The 17,056-nt window shown below is 37.1% G+C and overlaps 1 protein-coding gene across 12 annotated transcripts in view; it reads left to right on the top strand.

Moving 5' to 3' along the window:
* PROM1 (prominin 1) overlaps window positions 1-17,056 on the top strand; it is a 65,337-nt gene that overhangs the window by 29,323 nt on the left and 18,958 nt on the right. For 10 of the 12 annotated variants that reach the window (XM_061379646.1, XM_061379652.1, XM_061379648.1 and 7 more), the window contains 8 exons: window positions 4,588-4,708; window positions 6,911-6,974; window positions 9,253-9,342; window positions 10,655-10,872; window positions 11,285-11,359; window positions 12,505-12,568; window positions 14,371-14,530; window positions 16,578-16,730. In XM_061379646.1, the coding sequence (XP_061235630.1) occupies window positions 4,588-4,708; window positions 6,911-6,974; window positions 9,253-9,342; window positions 10,655-10,872; window positions 11,285-11,359; window positions 12,505-12,568; window positions 14,371-14,530; window positions 16,578-16,730 (945 nt within the window). Of the gene's footprint in view, window positions 1-3; window positions 133-4,587; window positions 4,709-6,910; window positions 6,975-9,252; window positions 9,343-10,654; window positions 10,873-11,284; window positions 11,360-12,504; window positions 12,569-14,370; window positions 14,531-16,577; window positions 16,731-17,056 lie in introns of those variants that run through there. The other 2 variants (XM_061379657.1, XM_061379654.1) reach the window with 2 other exon arrangements.

The raw sequence follows: 17,056 nt of genomic DNA, 5'->3' as shown, positions 1-17,056 counted from the left end.
CTCCCAGGCATCACTAACAAACATGACACTTCAGTATTCTAAAGAACAGGAAGTTGGATGGTATTGGGGGTGATAGGTGCATTCCTGCTATGATGACAGGACAAAAGTTCTTCATATGACAGTGAAGTCAAAGTAAGCTATTAAATTACCTCTTAGCATGCCAAAACTGAAGTTGGCTCACAGAGATTGCCAGCTATCTTTACACCAGCTTGCAGAATGCTACAGTCTGGTTATAGTGGCTGAGGAATGTTGCCTGCCAGCTGAGAAACTAAGAGATCGTCCTCCCAGTTGGTCTCTCTAACTTGTGTGTCTGCTGCCAGCTATTCTAGTGGTAATAAGCATATCCCAGCACTGGCAAATGTTCCTTCTCAGGTCATGACTGGCAGATCAGTGATCCATAGTAACATGCTTTCCAGGAGCAGGAAAACTGCCTCTTTAACTCACCCTTTCTTTTCCTTCTTGTATAAGACATCAGGAGTATCAGATGCTTACCCTAAGGGAGGTGTTGGCCTGAGCTTTGTCTGCAGGTTTCACAGGTGAAGATAATCTCATATGACTCCCTGGCTAAGTCTCTAATGCTGTGAGTGCTGTGCAAGGCAAGATAGGACTTTACAAAGCTAATATTACTGACCTCAGTCTGATTGAGTGCTCTGGTCCTGCTGTCCTTCCTGGATCTTCTTTCACAAGGGAAAGAAGATGATGTGCTTGGATGTATTTAAGCCCAGGTCATTTTTCTTACGACTATGCTGAAACATGAAAGGACAGTCTTGTTAGTAGCCATTGCACCAGCAAAACAAGGAAGGCACTGGAAGGAATGGGAAGGTTTTCTAGGGGATGTGCTTCAGGTTTATCATCTAAATGTATGTTATGGGTGACTTTTCTGTGTGCCAGCATGCAGATTCAAACTGACTTACATATGTATGCTGTTAATGTGGATTTTGGAATATTTCAGCTACTAGATTTAATTATGAAGAACATTTCTTCTTACTTTTCCAGTGATATAATGCTCTGGTAATTAGGATGAGGTTTTAATACTAAGTTTACTGGAATGATGTGTAAATAATATATAAAGATGGCATTTTTTTATTAAAAGATCTGCTAGATCTTAGATCTGCTCTGTGAAGGTGAGGTATACATGGAAATTATGCTTTCCTCAAGGAAGAGGTATAAGAAACAAGTCAGAAGACTTGTGATAACATACACAGTTGTTAATCTTAAAGTAAATAGGCCTTAAGTGTGTCATTTTCCAGTACACGTATTTTGTGCTTGAAATATTTCTTTTGATAGAGTCAAAAATACGTTCAGAGTCTTTGGTAATTCACAGCTTTTATACATGAATATTGTCCTACAAAGTTGTAGGACTTTGCTCCTACACCTACTTTGTAGCTGTAGGACAAAGGATGTAGAAATAATGTATCAAATAGATTGCTGGGTAGGTTTGACATTCCATATTTATCATTAAAACAATTACATGTTTTTCATCAAAGGTTTAAGAGTTTAGGGGCAGAGAAATGGGAAAGAAATGTAATTTCCTCAATTCCTCTATATTGTAAAGGCAAGGAAGGGACATTTGATTTTTAAGAAAGTGTATATTGTAATACCAAATATATCAAATTTAATAGTGGTGGTAGAAATTGTCATGGCTGTTGGACAGAAAAGCACATAGCCAAGTTTTTTGTCCTTCCCAAGAGAGCTTGTGTTAAAAGCTCTTTCTTGGAATTGTGAATGTTGTTATATATGAAGCTAGGGAAAGCTAAGTCTGAAGGAAAGGAATGGTACTTGGTATTTTGGCAAGTACCTTATGCAGTCTTCATAGGAGTCCTCTTGGCTTTGTGAGATTGGTAATGCTTTTTCAGAAACTGGGAATCAATGTTATGTGAAAGAATTGATGAAAAAGTTGGTACAGAAATCTGTGGACCATTATTGTCTTGAATTCATTAGCTAGCAGTGAGGAGGTAACATTCTTTCAATATGTAAATCTGTTTCTATTCTATGACTTGAAATTTTTTTGCAAGCACAGCTAAAGGGAAATCTTGGGTCCCCCTCCTGCAACTGGTTTAGTAACATTTGTATCAGCCTGTGAAACCTGACAAGAAATTGAGGGCGGAATATCTGATTCCTGAAGAGACTGTTTCAACAGTCCTCTAATATGCTACAAAAAAAAAGCTGTCCTTTTTATTACTGCTTTATGACTTTCTCCTTGTAGCTGCTTCCTGAATGTTGGCCTCAGCTACATAATAAATAGATTCCTTCCTTTCTCACATTGTGTGTTTGTTTAGTTATATTTGGAATGTAGCTGCGATTGTCTCCTTAAAGCATCTCTGTTGTCTTGTTTCCTCCCACTCCTTCCATTTAGAAGACTGAAAAGAAAAATTATCGTGCTCAAGTCTTACAAAGTACTGTTTTGTTAGCTTCCAATTGACCTTTCTGCTCTGTGACCATAACATTGAAAGGACATAAAAATGCTGTCTGGCCAAAGAACAAGCATGTTGTTACAGACTCCAAACCTCAGAGCGATATAAAAATGTTTACTTTTCTTGATAGCTTGAGACAGTTCGTCTTCTGATATTAAAAAAAAAAAAAAAAGATGTTTTTTAAAAAATTAACATTTATAACTGTAGAAGAAATATTATATTGCATGTGTCTAAAATGAAACTGGTTACTTCTGCTTATCATGGAATCATACAATGGTTTGGGTTGAAAGTTACTCGGTTTCTTGGGTGCATTCGGAGTTCTCATTCCATGGACAGTAGCCGATGATTGGCTGCCTGAATGTTGGTCATAGTGGAAATAAAACTATGCCATTTGCTGTTAGTTAAATAAGTAGCAAGAAAAATGTTGGTGTCCCTTCATTCATTAGTGACTTCTGGGAAGGTAGTTAATAGGCAGTTCTGACTACATAATTGAAAACTTGCGTAGAGGAGCAATCTCTTTATCTCCAACTCTGTCATCCTGTTCTGAATATTTTTGTATGTTGAGAAAAACATTAGTGAAAAAATCCTAGTAGACCAGCACCTGTAGCATAAGGCCTTGCCATCTCTCCCTGTCTTGTGCTTTGAACTCAGAGTTTTCCAACTGAGAGTATTTAGTTGTCAGAGCGGCAAAAGTTCTTGTACTTGACCAGTTTTACAGGGAGAACAAGCCTTTAGGAAGCTAAAGTAGGCAAAGTAAAATGAAGATTTGTTTTTCGGATCACTGATAAGAGGAGACAAGCATCATCAGGGAGCTTTCACCTGTCTTGCCCTGGTAAAATACGTAAATAGTGTCATTTTAGGTCCCCATTTGCTTTCCACCATCACATTTCTCATTTGCATGGCTATATTATGGCTTTCTTTGAACATACATTTGGATCAAGGATTATACTTAACACATGTGTTTTGTCCTGTATGGAGCCTGGTATGGGTTTTCTTTAAGCCTTATTTAAAAACAGTAGTATTTACTACTAGTGGTCTTGACACTCCAACTCAGGAAAATTATCAGTCTGGGAAGAGTACAGTACCATCTGTGTTAGTGACTCCCTTCTCCTTTGGCTTGGACTTTTGTGATGGCTTCTCAGAGTGCTGCCTCTCTAGTACTGAGCTCCAGTGCAAAGTAAGAGGCTGAATAAATGTGCCATACAGGAATTGCCTGTGATGCACCTGACCGCAGCTTCTAGGCAGTCTTTGCCTTTTGGGGGTATTTCGTGCTTGTGTGTTGAGTGGATCTGCTGCTCACAAGTTAGATCTGTGGGAAGTCAGTGCTGAACACCTCGGGTTTGTAGTCAGCCTGCTTTTGAGGCTATTGCCACTCTGATGGTCCCTCTTAATTTTTCCGGTGCTTATCTGATAGGTTAGCTGTTAATGTGAGATGTTTAAAAACGAAAAGTCATCCTGTTTAAGTCTGTTTTACACCTGAACTAAACAAAAACCTAAGGATCATGTACACTAAGAGAGCTTTTGAAGCCTCTCATGGGACTTTTAATTGCCTTTTTACTTACTGTTTATGCAGATCTTCTGGGCTGTAATTAGAATTTCACAGTGGGGAATGATCAAATAGAAAATAAGCAGCAGTGCTGACTGGAAGTCTAGCTCACTTACCATCGGGAAATCCTTATATATTATTTTAGGGACTATTCAAGTGCTTTTAAAAGATCTGTGCAGTTGTGTAAATAAATTGGGCCATTATGAGTAAATGTTGCTGAAGTTCTCAAGTGTAAAATACTCCTTTTCACAGTTAACTTAGGAGCATTTGCTTCTAGCTGTATGAGGGTTAATGGTACTTCTAAAAGAGCCTAACATTTCAAAGTCCCCTCTAATTTGCCTAGGCTGTTTTCTGACAGAATCAGTGCAAATGGATAAGTAACTAACTTCAGAAGACTTTGGGTTAACTTTGCTTTTTCCTTTCTGATTTTTTTAATTAGTAGTACAGTATCAGCCCTTATGGCAAATTCTTCTACTCCTGCCTCATGGTGCAAGTGAGAACTTGTAGTAAGAAAAAGAGAATATGGAAATTTGTGAAGCCCTTTGTTTTGATAATGTTTACCTTTTATTTGCTGTGATTTTTTTGTTCTGTACAATAATAAATACCCATTATCTGTATTTTTTGTAGTGTTGGAGTGCTCTGTGCGTATGCTGCCAACCAGCATTTAACTAACCAAGTCCGAGGAGCAAAGAAACTGGTTAACAGTAATTTTAAAGATCTGAAAATTTTCCTTAACGACACTCCAGCGGTAAAGAATATTTTCTGTATGGGGAATGGGGATGGGAGGGAAGAGGTGTAAGAAAGAAGTGCTGCAGAAAATAATTGTTTCCTTCTATTCAGTATAAATCACACCTGCAGTATTTTGCTTATTCTTTGTCTGTCATTCTCACAAAGTAATGATGCAAGGTAAGACGTTTTCAGACAGCAGTAAATGTTTGGGAGTTATCCTGATGGATCAGTGTTCTTTGAGCAACTTCTGAGCTGTGTTCCTGGGATATGCTGTGATGATGCTTGTAGGCCCTTTTCCTCCTACTGAACTAGTGTAGATCACTAGCAGAAGGTGACTCATTTGGGAAAATACGCTTTTAAAAGGAATACATATAAAAAAAGATATTGTATGAAAACTTGGATTTCTTGTTGCTCTTTCCTGTTTCCTAGTATTAAGGGCTGACTTATATGTGCTCTGGGACTGAGCTACAGTGCCTTCTTTTCCAGAAGTATTTTTGACTTTAAAGCAGTGTCATACTGTGCCATACCAAACAGGAAATACTGTCTCTTTTCTGCATTCAAGCTTTCCTTAGAGTTCCAAAAGCAGTCCTCTGCATATCCTTTTTACACTGAAAGAAAAAAAGAAATTCTAGCAAGGAAGACTTGTAAACTTTCTCATGGGCAAATTCCAGTTCTTTATTGGTTAGGAAGAAAAAAGTCCAACAGTCCTATTACCTTGGCTTTCATTCATTTTAATGAATTAAATTTAAGTGATCTGTTTTACTCCCACATGGCTGATAAATTGGAAGTAGGTGGCATTCCCACAATTATGAGGGATCCATGAGTATGATAGTATCCCAGTCACAGTAACTCTGGGCTGGTTTTCTGCTGACAGAACTGAATGAGAACAGGAGACATCTGCCTAAGTAATTTTCTCAGACAAGATACATGAATATCACATATACACACACACACATGCACGTATGTGAGAATATCTTGAGGATAGGAGAAGGACTTCAGCTTCTTGCAAAAAGCTGTAGAATCCAACTAATTGGCTGTAAAGCTCTGAAATCCTGACTGATGTTCTTGAGTCATCGGTATGAGGTGTACAGCATATAAGAGGATTTGGAAAAACAAGTCCAATGTTAAGAGTTCATGTCATAGATTTGTGGACTATGAATATTGAGCGATAACACCATTAGTTATACAGAATTACCTTTAATCTGTGACACTGCTGGACACAATGCAAACCCTGTAGCCCTTCAAACTCTTAGTCTTTAGGTTACCCTAGAAAGACAAACAAATAAACAAAAATATACTTACACCCTTATTAGTAAGAATTTTTTTTTCTCCTTTTCAGAAAAAGGAGGTCTGACTCACAGTTTGTATTTTAATTACATCCACTGCTGCATGATCAATAGGTTGGTTAAGGGTGCCTTATTGTCTGTTGGTGTTTTGTTTTTTTCTTTACTCCACAGAAAGCATGAGACTGAATGCCAGATTGGTACACATTTAAAATTGTAAACCCATTTGTCAAGGTGTTACTTTACGTTACTTTAACTCAATTGGGGTAGGATTTATAATACATTATTTTAAACATGCAGAAATCAGTTGAAGGTTATTTAATGTTGTTTCAAAAGAATCATTTGGGATGGTTCTTTGATAGCCTCTTGTCCAAAGCCAGGATCTGGTGATAACCAAGTTGCTGCTTTCTGTTGTTAAGGTATCTTGGTAGACCTGAAGTTGTGACTGAACTGGGCCAACTGGGAGTTAGGAAAACCATTTGTACTGAGAAAGAGCAGCCAGCTCCTTTCTGCCAGCTAAACTCTGAGAGGCTGCCCAGATGGAAGCCAGTTTGGTTGGTGAATTGCCTAAAAATTGCCACCCCATTAACTTGCCGCATGTCTCTGTGAAGGAGGACCTAATGCCACTAGAAAATAAAATAACAGAGGTGAAGACATGCAAAACCTCATTGGGCTAACTGACTTCATAAGAACATGGTTCCTGCTACTTAACACTTATAAGCTGAATCATTTACCTTAGAGATGTTCCAATAGATTTCCCAATTAAATACATCTTTTATAATGCATAGCTCTGCCAAGGAAGGTAGAAAACAGTAGAGCACCAGGATTTTGGGGGTTTGCACAAATATTTTGATTGTTTCAGAAGAGCAGTTTAACTCATTATTTAAAAGCATTACTTTTTTCCAAATCTTTCAACATGTTTTTTCTCATCTTTTCAGCAAATTGAGTACTTGGTGAACCAGTACAACACAACTAAGGATAAAGCACTCTCTGACCTAAATAGTAAGTACTTTGAATTAAAAGGGGTTAGCGATGTGTATTTAAAGACTTCAATAAGATGATGCAAATACCTCATAATGCAAAGTGAAATTTTTTTAATGGGAATGGGGTTTTCAGACAGAAGCATTATTCTCAGTGATAAATGAGACTAAAGCTGAAAATTCTTTTCACATAAAATGTCTTGGAGCTGGTATAATGCCTATTACTTCCTGAAATAATAGTATGTTATTAAATTGCTTATACAGTAAGTCAGGCTACTATCTTATTTTCTCTTTTTATAGTTACATAACCACATCGACCTAATGCTTTTTTAGAATATTATTCACCAGTTCTTAACTGTGGAGCCAAATGTCAAGGAATAGAGCTACTAGCTCTTTTGGTGGTGTGGTTCCAATGAGTGAGAGATCTCTGTTTATTTTATTGTTGTATCTTTGTCCTCTACTCAGCTAGAAGCTGAGGTATAAGCTTATCTTCTTTTTAAAGCTGCTTAACGTATTTACCATTTCAGAATGAGCAGTTGAAGAGCAGGAGATAGCACTTGAAATAGGACAACTACACTTTCCCCTTCAGCGCAGTCACAATACAAGGTGTTGTTACCTTTAAAAGATTTTGGTAAAACAGAAGCAACCAAACAATCGATTTCTTAATTTTAATTTTTTTCAACCTAAGCATCACTTTCCAGAACGGATACAGAAGGGGCTGACCACATACACTGCAGATTCAAATTCAAGATACATTTTTAGTGGGCATTAATAAATGTGTCTGCATTTCAAACTGAAGTGAAATACAGGAATGCCAAAACCAATTTTAAACAGGATTGTTACTGGGATCAGAGTATGCAATTGTGGCAGCGTGCCACTTATCCTAAATTGGCTTATCACACCAAGAATCCATGCTTCTGTCTAGGCTTAAAATGTGTTTTAAAGGTAGTTTTCAAGGCAGCCAGCCTACCTCAGGCATACCCTGAGGCCAATGTGTCTTGCCTTATTTGAGGCTACTAAAGCACATTGAATGTGCTATAAAAAGTATTAGTAGCAGTTGTAGCTAACCAGTCTCCTTAATGTTAGGCAGGAACACCCTGGTCCGAAAAAAAACCACCCAAGTGTGTCATCTTTAGTTCTATAAAACTAATAAATTGACATCTGCATTTCCAGGAGCTTGTAACTTCTAAGCTACTCCAAACTGAAATTTCAAATATTTATTCATTCTCAGTGCCAGTTTAATACAGTAGCTAATAGGGACTTAGGGGGATCTGTGATGAGACTCTCATCAATAAATAAAGTTAGCTTTTACTTGTGAAATATCAGAATTAAGTGTGTGATACCTGGGGACAAAAGGATTTCATTCTAAGGGAATTGACAATAGCATAAATCTCAAGAGAAATGTAGATGATTTCAGTTTGCCCACCGTAAGGAAATGCTGAAAGTGTTTTCTGCTTGATAAAAATTCTCATCCTGAGCCAGATATGGCAGTGCTGACAGTAATGGATGGTTCTGTACCACATAGTATTCCCATCTCATCAACAGCAAAAAACTCAAAGCTGTTTACCGTGATCTGAACATGGAGGGGACCCAGCAACTACCTAAAGGATGTGTAAAATTAAGATGCTTCACCAAACTCTGCTTGGTGTTTATTTGTCATTTAAGCTTCATTTCTGTTTGTGAGCAGGAGGGTTTGGAGGTGGGGATAGCTATGGGTAAGCATGCAGCCAGCACTGTGAGCATCAGTGCTGCATGCACTGTATGAGGGCACAGGGACTAGAGACACATGCTTAACACGCTTAAGGGATTTCAGTGGAGGTGACTTGGCAGATCTGGGTTGCAGGTGACCTTGACATTGCTGAGTGCACAAGGAGCAGGAGAAAGGAAAAGAATCCATTTTCTCTTACGCTATGAAGGTACGGTGTGTGGCAAAAGAGTATGCCATAAAATTCCCATCCAGATGTTGGACTAGACTGTGGGGAAAAATGTCCAAAAAAAAGTAGTAAATGTAATGAAATCTTGAGTTTGAAATGATTGTGTTCTTACCTATACTGTCAAGTGCTAGTGAATATTCTCCGACATATTTTGATTTACTGCTTTCCTTCTTAGGTCTATAGCTAGCTAAAGGAGAACTGTGTTCCTGCAGTATCTTCTGTCACTAAGCTCTGATTGTCAGGCCTTAGAGAAATTTTAATTATCTGTTTATACTTTAAGTATGACAGAACCTATACTAAGAGGTATTTTGATTTGAACTAGTGTATAATTTTTTTTGTTTGTTTTTTAATCTCTCCATGCTACAGATGTTGGACCTTTGCTTGGAAGTAGAGTTCAAGAACAGCTGGGAAAAGAAGTACGTCCTGCACTTGATGCAGCTCTGACAATGGCAGGAGGTAAAGATGTACATATTGTTATATTCGTGTTCTGTTGCCATGGTAAAACAGGCATCGTCTTTCTAGTGCAGAAGTATGGGATGACTTCATGCAGTACCATGGTTCAACTTACCATTTTTCTGTATGCCTTGAGGCTTCTTTTAAACTGAGGATTTCTGATATCTTAAGGTTTATAAATGCATTTTAAAACTAAATCAAGATTTATGTGCTATTGTTGATACCTAGTTTCAGCAGTCATTGAAGAGAGATGAAATCCAAATTCCCTGCTCTAGGTTGTTATTCTTTTCCATTGTATATAGGTGGGACTGGGAAGCCTGTGCTTTAAGAGTGTCCATAGGTCAGCAGGTTAGTCTTTAATAGGTCAGGAACATATGATGGCCTCATCCTATACACTGCCAAGCTTATTATGAGATGCTGTCTGTAATTTCTTCATTGTGTCTTTGTGTTTAGCATTCCTCATGCTTAGTTATGTCTCCTATCAAAGAAAATATTCCATTATTACTTTTTCTATCTAAGGGTTTTTTTCAGGACTCAGGTACAGCTTATAGGAAAAAAAGGCATCCATGAATCTGAGTTACTTCTGTTTTTTTTTTTTTTACCCATGAATTCTTTTCCATTTACTCCTTGTCATTGTCCTTTTTTGATTTATTTCTCTTGTTTGTCTTGAAGTCAAAGTGGAAAGGGCTATCAAAGGTAAAAAATCAATAAAACCTTGTGTTGTGTGAAGTGCACTATTTTTGTAACTTGTGTATTTTTAGTTGTATATGTGTGGTTTTTTTATCTACTAAACACCTCTTCAGTGTTTTGTTTTTTTTGGTTCCTTCATCTGATTGGGATGAAATCTAAAGCTCAGACAGTGTTGAACACTCATTAATGCTTGGTTGATGCAATATGAACTCTTTCCCTTGTCTTGCAGCTGTATAATTTGTGAGTTGGATTATAAACAAAATACTGAAAATACTGTTTTGTGGATATGGGCTTTCTTCTGATTTCTACTGACCAAGTGTTAAAGTTCTTTTCTGAAACCACTGAGTAAGGAGTAGGGAAAGAGTAGAAGAGTGTGATCTGGGAATCTCAATAAAAGTAGTCTGAACATATTCATTTGTTCGTAAGAAGATGTAAGTGATGCATTTTTATGTGCAATAAAAACATATTCTGTGGTAGAGGGTTTTTCTGGGAGGGAGGCAGGGTTATTTAAATCAATATTATTAGGAATATAGCATTCATGCATGCACACTTTCTCTTCATATCTGTATCTATAGCATGGTTTCTAACTAGAGGTTTTTTTTTTTTAAACTTCATATCCTTGCAGCCATCAGAGAAACAAAGGAAGCACTGGAAAATGTGAGCGTCTCCGTAGAGGTTTTGCAGGAGGGAACAGAGAGGCTCCATGCAAACTTGACAGATGTTAAAATGCACCTAAGCAACACCCTCAATGATTCTGCATGCTCTGCAACTCAGGCTGCCTCAACTTGCAATATCATCAGGAATTCACTAAATCAACTGAACATCAATGCCAATTTTAGTGGGGTAAGACAATGTTTTTCAGACTCCTACAGTGTAATTGCCTTGAATAAGCCCAATAGTATCTCTGCAACTTAACAGCTTGATGTGTGCTCACTGGTGAGATAAGTGACCTTCCCATATTCTGTGTTTCTAGGTAATTTTAGTCACTGTTTTCATCTTCTGTGTAGAAGAGAATAAAATGTGTGCGAAGCAGTTACATTAAAATGCTGCTCTGGGCAGTGAAACAGTACGTCTTCCCAAAAATGCTAAGGTTAGGCTTTGCTGCTGTACAGCAAAGGTTTTGGGAGTATGCTACAAAAGTTCTACTGCAGATCGTGTTTCTAGTTTCTTTACCCTCTCTCCTACCTTTGAGGTGTTTACTAAAGAAACGAGTCTACTATTTTGATGTGAGTCAAGAATGCTTTTTGTTTTCTAGTTGCCGGGAGTGAGCTCACAGCTTGCGAAGATCAATGATGTCCTTAAAATAGACCTTTCTAGTCTGGTTCAAAAGGTATGTTTCTTGACAGGCTAGTAAACTGTTAATTAATAAACTGGGATACTTTTATATCACTTGTTTTTCCTAGGCTTTCGCAAGCAGAATTCTCTTGTTCCCGCCTCATCCTGCCTCATGGTGGATATCTCTCATTATTCCATTGTTTGGCCAAGATTTGAAAGTAGGAATGTATAGTGCTTTATATCTCAAGGGTACTACAGATCAAAAATGTATTGCTAATTTACTGCTTGACAGAACAATCCGTAAGAAACAAAAAGGCAGAAACATGGATCTGCTGGTGTGCTCTATATTTTTTTGCTTCAAACTAAAGAAAAGTCCATGATTTCTTAATTATTTTTATTGTATTCCAGCTATTTTGAAGTATGTCTTAGAAATTCTTCATGTACATATTTTACATTAAATCTGATGCAGTGGACCTAATGGGATTACTGTTTGTGTTGCGAAACACAATGATTTTCACCTGGACAAAAATGGCTTAGTTTGAGCAATTTAAAAATCTAGCAATCTGAAAATGCTTGCTAAGAATAGCAGGCGCTTTCTGAAATCAAAGGCTATGTGAAAGGGGCTTAGACCCTTGCCTGCTTCTGAAGTGATCAGGTCTGCAGGAAGTAAAACTTCAAATACCCACTGCAGTGGCAGCTTCTTTCTGTCCAGATGAGCTACTGAGCTTGGTCCCTATGGTTTAGACTCTTTCTTTGCCTTTTCATTGACGAAAGCATTAACAGTGTCTTCAGAGGCAGTTGCATTTTGCTGTTTGTAACATGCATTTCATTTTAAGAAGGAGGCACTGACTGGTGTACAGCAGCTCCTTTCACTTAATGAGTCATCGTATGTACATTCTCAGTTTTATATCAGATAGATCTGACAGGCAACAGTGCTATAAAGTCTGAGATGTGACTGATGCATGTGTATTTAAATCCAGATATTTTTTTCCCAAGGATTATCCTTGAGAGCAAACTGAGTCTGAAATAGAATTGAGTTCCTGTTTTGCTTTGACCCTTTATAACGGGCAGCAATAAAAATGTATTTTTGATGGTATTACCACAAACATTTTAGAATGTGTATAATTTTAGTCCTTGTAGAAAAGGAAAAATATAGTAATTTGACAGTGAGAAATTTATTACAGTTTTTTCAACTTTTAGGGTTATGCGGCATTTAATGATACTCCAGACTTAGTGGTGAATCAAACACGGAATATTTTATCAGGTGAGGACAAATTGTCTTTTAATTTTGATTGTTTAATGTTGATGAAACTTACTGATGTTTTTGTTTTGTTTTACCAATAGTATATTTTTCTGAGGTAAATAGCATGAAAATGGAAATGTAAAATTTGGGGTATTTTTATGATTTGGTGACACAAAAATCCCATGGAAAGCCACCATGTGGTAATGAGGATCCAAAATTAAGTCTAAAAATAGAGCGTATGGTATTTTATGCAGGAGTTTTATTTGTTAGGCTTTTTACTGTTCAAAGTCACACTGAAGTTTTATCTTTTTTTGGTTCAAAAGCTCATTTTCCTTGACCAGTGTGCCTGTAACATACTTAGGAGTGTGGTGTTAAAAAAACTGAACCTGCCTGCTGCTGTATTAAAATGTAGTGGATGGCAAAGGGGAGGTAAAATTAAGCCTTAGGGATAATTTAAATGTCTCTTTTAATTATCTTGGTACTTGGGGTTACACGATGTTCCTGGTTTTTAAACCATGACACACTGTTACTCTCTGATGGTACCTGGACACTTGACATTTGAAATAAAATGTAGTATAGTGTGTGTATACTAATCTGTTTTAATTTTTGTTCTTGCATTGTGGACCTGTTCTGCATATATAAACAGCTGTTCCTTGTAAGTTTTTCTTTCTATTTTTCCCCCTCCTGGGCAAAATGAAACACAGTATATATACAAGCAGAGCATACTGTGTGAACTTGCCTGAACTGAGCTAAAAGTTGTATTATGCTTTTCATTCGGAAATACAGTGCAGACTTACTCATTGTTGGTATTTGCTGATATATAAACACAGACAAGCCATCTTGATTTATCTGTTTATAAATAGCTGGGAGTTTGGTTTTATAAAAACTGGGTTTGAGTTACAAAGCAAATAACCTAGGCTTGCTAGGGGAAAAAAAAAGGCATTTATTTGTAGACTTTAAAAAAAAAAAAAAGTGTGTTTTGGAATCCAGTTGAATTTAGAAGAGTAAGCATCTAAACGAACAGCCAAAAACTTGTGCAGTTGTTTGAGAAAGAGGAGACTGTTGCCTACTGCCAAATAGCAACCTATACAGTTTATAGGTCCTGCTGTTTCAAATATGCTCCAAGTTGAAAGAAGGGGAAAAGTGAATAGAAACTGCATTTGACAAATAGAAAATATGTATAATAAGTAAATTAATCATGTCTTTGTGTATCTAAATAGTGTGTAACAAACTGTAAGTATAGGGTAGCATGTTCATTCTTAATTTGAGGGGGAAAATGGCTTAGTTGATCATTATCTCAAGAGTGTTGCTAACTAATTGGAATGAATTTATTTACGTAATCTTTGTTAAGAAGGTTGAAAATAACTAGTATAGATTCTCAATATAGGCAGTCTAATTTCTTTCTCACTGTTGTATTCCCAAGGGATGGAATTTAAATAGATCTCGATCATGTCCTCTGTAAACTTAGTGCCTAATTGTCCTGCTCAGTGTTACCGTATGCAATATTGCATGAAAAGCAAGATCTAAGCTGGCTAGATTAGAAGTGACACATTAATTATAACAAAAGGAAAGAGAGAGCTCTGGCTTGACATCTACATCTTTCATCATTAAATTAAATGCTAAAAATAAAATGTGTGTTTTAAAATACCATTGTGCTACTTTGAAGCTTAGTGTTTTTGTTGCTGCTTGTCTCTTCCTCATGCTTGTCTTCATGGCTTGCTTGTTTTGTATGGCAAATGGGTTAATAGCATTTTATAATGCATACATGGAATGAAAATTTCTTCTATGAAATCTGTAATAGCGCACTATGTTTGTTCTTTTAGATATCAAAAACGTGCTGGAATCCATTGGTTCAAATATCACTACCTTTGCAAAAACACTCCCTGTTCAGAAGATTTTAGCAGATCTGACGATATATCTTACACAAAGTGAAGCATATGTTCAAGATTATTTTCCAGTGGTGGAGCAGTACGATTTCTACAGGTATGTGCAGGAAGTAAATCAAGAGTGAATTGCTACCTGTTGGTAATACTTTGTAATATTTTAATGTTTTGTAAAGGTAATTAAAATATTAATGATGAACACAGTGAAACAAAGATGCTATAAGGCATTTGTTTGTTACTGGCATTTGTTTGTTATTGGCATTTTGGTAAAAGTCAAAACTGCAGTTGATCAACAACTGGTGCTGTTTCACTACAGAGCAAGAGGTAGATCCTACTGTGTAGGCCTTCATGTCTTTTTCAGGGAGGATAGGTGTAGGTAGATGTCAAAGGTGTAATGCATAAAAGAAGGGATTTTTTCACAATGCCAGGGTGATTTCTTGTTTAGGGCTTAGTTTTGCTGAGTTTGCAGCTTAATTGTAAGAGCATAACAATGTAGAGGCCTTGCTAATCTGTATTTATTTCACCCTTTCTACTGCAGAGAGTAGTAGGGATTCTGCTGCACACCTTACAAATCCTCGTGCACCCATGCTTGTTCCTACTGGTGTAGTACTTGTCCTTGGGAATGCTTAGGTTAATTGTACCTTGAGAGAAAAAAACATATTCCATATTCTTCTTATTTGAGACTTGTGTGACTCCTATAGTTAATAATCTCACAGTTTGAAGCATAAAGCTTTTGATTTCATAGTATTTAACTTTGTTCAGATTTAATCATTTCAGTCCTCAAGCTGATCAAGTTCTCCATACATTTGGAAACTTCAGTTGTTCCCGTAATCAATAATTGTTTCTATCTTTGTGTCAGAATCAGTTCCACTGCTGCAGAATGTGTGCTGATGGCATTTATGCAATATTAAATCAAAATAAGCAGACTGAACTTGGAGAGCCTTACTTGCAATCTATAATCTTTAACCCATTCTTTGTCAGGCAGTTTTTGTGGTGAGCCTTGATGTGTCAGATTTATTAGTATTTTCTTTGAAGCTCAAATTACATTTAACCAAATAAATGCATTGCTTTGTTCTGCTGCAGTATGCCTCTGTGAATCTTGTATTAGATTCAAATAAGTGGAGAAATATCTTGTTTGCATGGCACTTAAATACCCATTCTTGTTGAACCTGACTTAGTAGTATTTCCAAGTACAAGTGAAACCAAAGCTTATTGCTGTCCAGATTGTTTTCTGTCTGCCTCTTCCTTAATTACAGATGCATTGTTCTTAATAAGTATTCTTTTACAAATGTGCCTGTCAGCATTATGTTTTTCTTTCTGTTTTGACTACTCATATTCATTATGGCATTCCTTTTTCTGGTTCCCACTTTCCCTCTACAGAGGTACAGGGAAGAGAAAAGTGAACTTAAGAAATACAAGCTGGGAGAAAGGCAACAAAAGGGGAAAGGGGCAGCAGAGTGAATTGGGAGGAGATGAAAGGCTAGAATGAAAATCCAAAATGTGTGAATAAATGGGTGTGCTCCAAATATGTGGGCAGATAGAACTGTTATGGGATTTAATCAATAAAAATGAAGGTTCAGTTCCTATTCAAGATCTTCCTTCTGATCAAGTTCTGTTAAATGCTCCATACAGTGAAAGCATTCCAGCACAGGCACATAAAGCTAGGTATTAATAGCCTTAAATACATTTACTTAACTATTACAGTCCTGTCACACTGTGTGCAAAAAGTAGTAAGCCTTACAGTAAGAGTAATGTGCTTCATGACTAATGGTTAGTGCACATTCATAAATTTCTCCATTGTTTCTTGAATAAATTACCGTTTGAGCATCTGCCTCCTCTGAGTCATTATTTGCTCCACTTGGCGCACTTTAGAACACTACAGTTCACCTGCAGTAATGGGATGGGAACACCTTGTTCCTGTGATGTTTGTTCCCCAGCCCTTCAGGAGCAGCTGTCTATTATACAACAGTGATCATGTTCTGTCCCAAAATATATGTAAGTACAGGAAAACCATTTTTGCTGATATTTGTTGCTCAAACAGAACTGAGTGGGCCAGCTGGGAATATAGTATTGCCTTACATATTCTGCAGGTCTCTGGTGTATTCTTTGTGTGCTAATAACCAAACGCTTTGGGTTTTATTCCTTAGGTGGCTGGGTTGTCTCATCCTGTGCTGCATGGTGGTCCTGATTCTGATCTTCTACTGTCTTGGATTGCTATGTGGCACCTGTGGTTATGACAAACATGCTTCTCCAACAACCAGAGGCTGCATCTCCAACACTGGAGGAAACTTCCTCATGGCGTAAGTTTCACTTATTAGTGAATGAGAAAAAAAAGGTACCTGTAGAACGTTGTTTTTACTGATTTATTTTTTTTGAAGGGCATGTGCATGAAAAGAATTGATGCTTTCTATGTGTATGTGCTGGGGAAAAATCAGAACAAAAATCAGTAGTGATCTCGTGTACTTCCACTGAGGGTCTTGGGAATTTTGGGTTCTCTTTCATTAAGGATTATAGCTGAAGGATAAAATCTCTGAATCTGCTGTTCTAAGGCAAGTGCTGTAGCTGACATATTTCTATGTAATGTTGTTTTTTAACCCCAGGCAGCAACTAAGTACCACACAGCAGC

Source organism: Neopsephotus bourkii, unplaced genomic scaffold (assembly GCF_033783945.1).
Source record: "Neopsephotus bourkii isolate Nb327-2 ecotype Australia unplaced genomic scaffold, CSIRO-AGI_Nbou_v1 NB_1780, whole genome shotgun sequence".
Classification (NCBI taxonomy): Eukaryota; Metazoa; Chordata; class Aves; order Psittaciformes; family Psittacidae; genus Neopsephotus; species Neopsephotus bourkii.
Note: the sequence above shows the minus strand (reverse complement) of the source record. Positions and strands in the feature narration are given on the sequence as shown.